This window comes from Salmo salar, chromosome 04 (genome assembly GCF_965601325.2).
Source record: "Salmo salar chromosome 04, fSalSal1, whole genome shotgun sequence".
Lineage (NCBI taxonomy): Eukaryota > Metazoa > Chordata > Actinopteri > Salmoniformes > Salmonidae > Salmo > Salmo salar.
The window spans coordinates 96,478,979-96,480,668 of NC_138294.1; the positions used below are offsets into that span (position 1 = coordinate 96,478,979).

The window sequence follows — 1,690 nt, forward strand, 5'->3', positions numbered from 1 at the left end:
TCTGTTATCATGCAGTATTGCACATTTCAACTTTAATAAACTTGATGAAGACGTTATGTCACAATTGAGCCAATAGAGGGAGATGTTAAACAACATATAGAATGACTCATGACGTCCTCAAAATGTACTATTAGAATACTTACGATTTGTCATTAAATAACACGGAACAACCACAGCCTTAGGTATTTGGAGTATACAATCCACAATGACTACAGTGTCCTTTATAAAACAAGCGTATGCCTTCTCCAAGTAATTCCATTCCAATCCAGACAAATCAATCTGTATCAACACCACATGTGTCTATGATGACAACACGTAAGTAATGTCAGTGTATTGCTACATTAAATAAATAATTACAACAATTGTAGAACAAAACTATATCAAACCTATGTTTGCCAATCTAGGGAATAAAATTATAGGAACTATGAACGTCTTATCTTCAAAGTTAATAAAAGTTTAGCTGTCACTTTGAACCATGGATAAAAGAAAACATAAATTATTGGATTAATTAAGGAATTAACAAGTGGCAGAAAAATGATGAAATATGATAAGAAATTGTCAATTAAAAAAGAAAAAAAAAAGTTAATAAATAGAGTTGGAATCCAACAAATTAAATAGTTGAAAACAACAATAGAAAGAGTTTTTGCTGCTTTTCTCTCAGACTTATTAGCCTGTAGAGTTTTAACACCAGACACACTGGCAGCCTCTTTTGAAAATACCTTTCTGGCCTGTGATCTGGCCACCACAAAGATTTTCATATAAAGTGTTATAATAATAGAGCATGGGACAACCATTGTAATTACCAGGCCAATTATATTAACCCATATTGACCCTTCAACAATTAAACATACTGTCAAACACCTACTGGGTACCTGTACATTTACTACGTTTTTTACAACAGCAGCATCGTATATGATAGAAGAACACCAGGTAATGGATATACAACACATCATTCTTGTTATTGTTATTTTAGAGTGGTACAATAAGGGATCACACACAGCAACATAGCGGTCAATAGATATCAAGACCAAATTACCCAGAGATAAAGAAGTACATAAAAAAGAGATGTAGAATTGAAACGCACAGAAATAATCCCCAAAACCCCAGCATGATTCCATTACTGCTACAGTCACTACTGGTATCACAATCAGTCCCACCAGGAGATCTGACACAGCCAGAGAGAGGATGAGCAGGTTGGTTGGAGTGTGGAGCTGCTTGAAGTGAGAGATGGAGATGATCACCAGTATGTTCAAAAATACTGTAACTGCTGAAATCAATGAGAAGAAGATGTACAGTGTTATGTAGATAGATGTCGATAGCAAAGCCTTTCTGCAAGAAGAGTTTCTGTCTTGAAAACAGTATTGAACATCTTCATGTTTCTCCATTTGTAATAAAAGGTATAAATGCTGAGGTCCTGCTCCTGCCTGGTCCTGTGTGTGACCCTGTCAGGTCCACCGTCTGACAAACTCAGAGCTCTGCCTCTCTATTTATCCCTGAGTTACTGACAGACGCTCTCCTCCCCAGAGTCTCACTACACACACACACATGCGCACACACACGCGCACACGCACACACGCACACATGCACACACACACACACCACCACCACCACCAACAAAACATACACAAGTGAGCACAGAATTGAACAAACGGTTTGTTAAACACATTTTTTGCGAAAGCATGATGTAATG

The 1,690-nt window shown here is 37.2% G+C and overlaps 1 protein-coding gene across 1 annotated transcript; it reads right to left on the minus strand.

The window, feature by feature from the left end:
* Positions 1-422: 422 nt before the first annotated feature.
* LOC123742373 (trace amine-associated receptor 8c-like) lies at positions 423-1,413 on the minus strand. The gene has a single exon (XM_045716281.2). It carries the CDS (start codon positions 1,383-1,385, stop codon positions 423-425), a length of 963 nt encoding a protein of 320 aa, XP_045572237.2. The 5' UTR covers positions 1,386-1,413.
* Between the last annotated feature and the right edge of the window lie 277 nt (positions 1,414-1,690).

Bases quoted from the DNA above. Each gene is read 5' to 3' on its own strand.
- LOC123742373 (XM_045716281.2), bottom strand. From the start codon at position 1,385: ATGGAGAAACATGAAGATGTTCAATACTGTTTTCAAGACAGAAACTCT.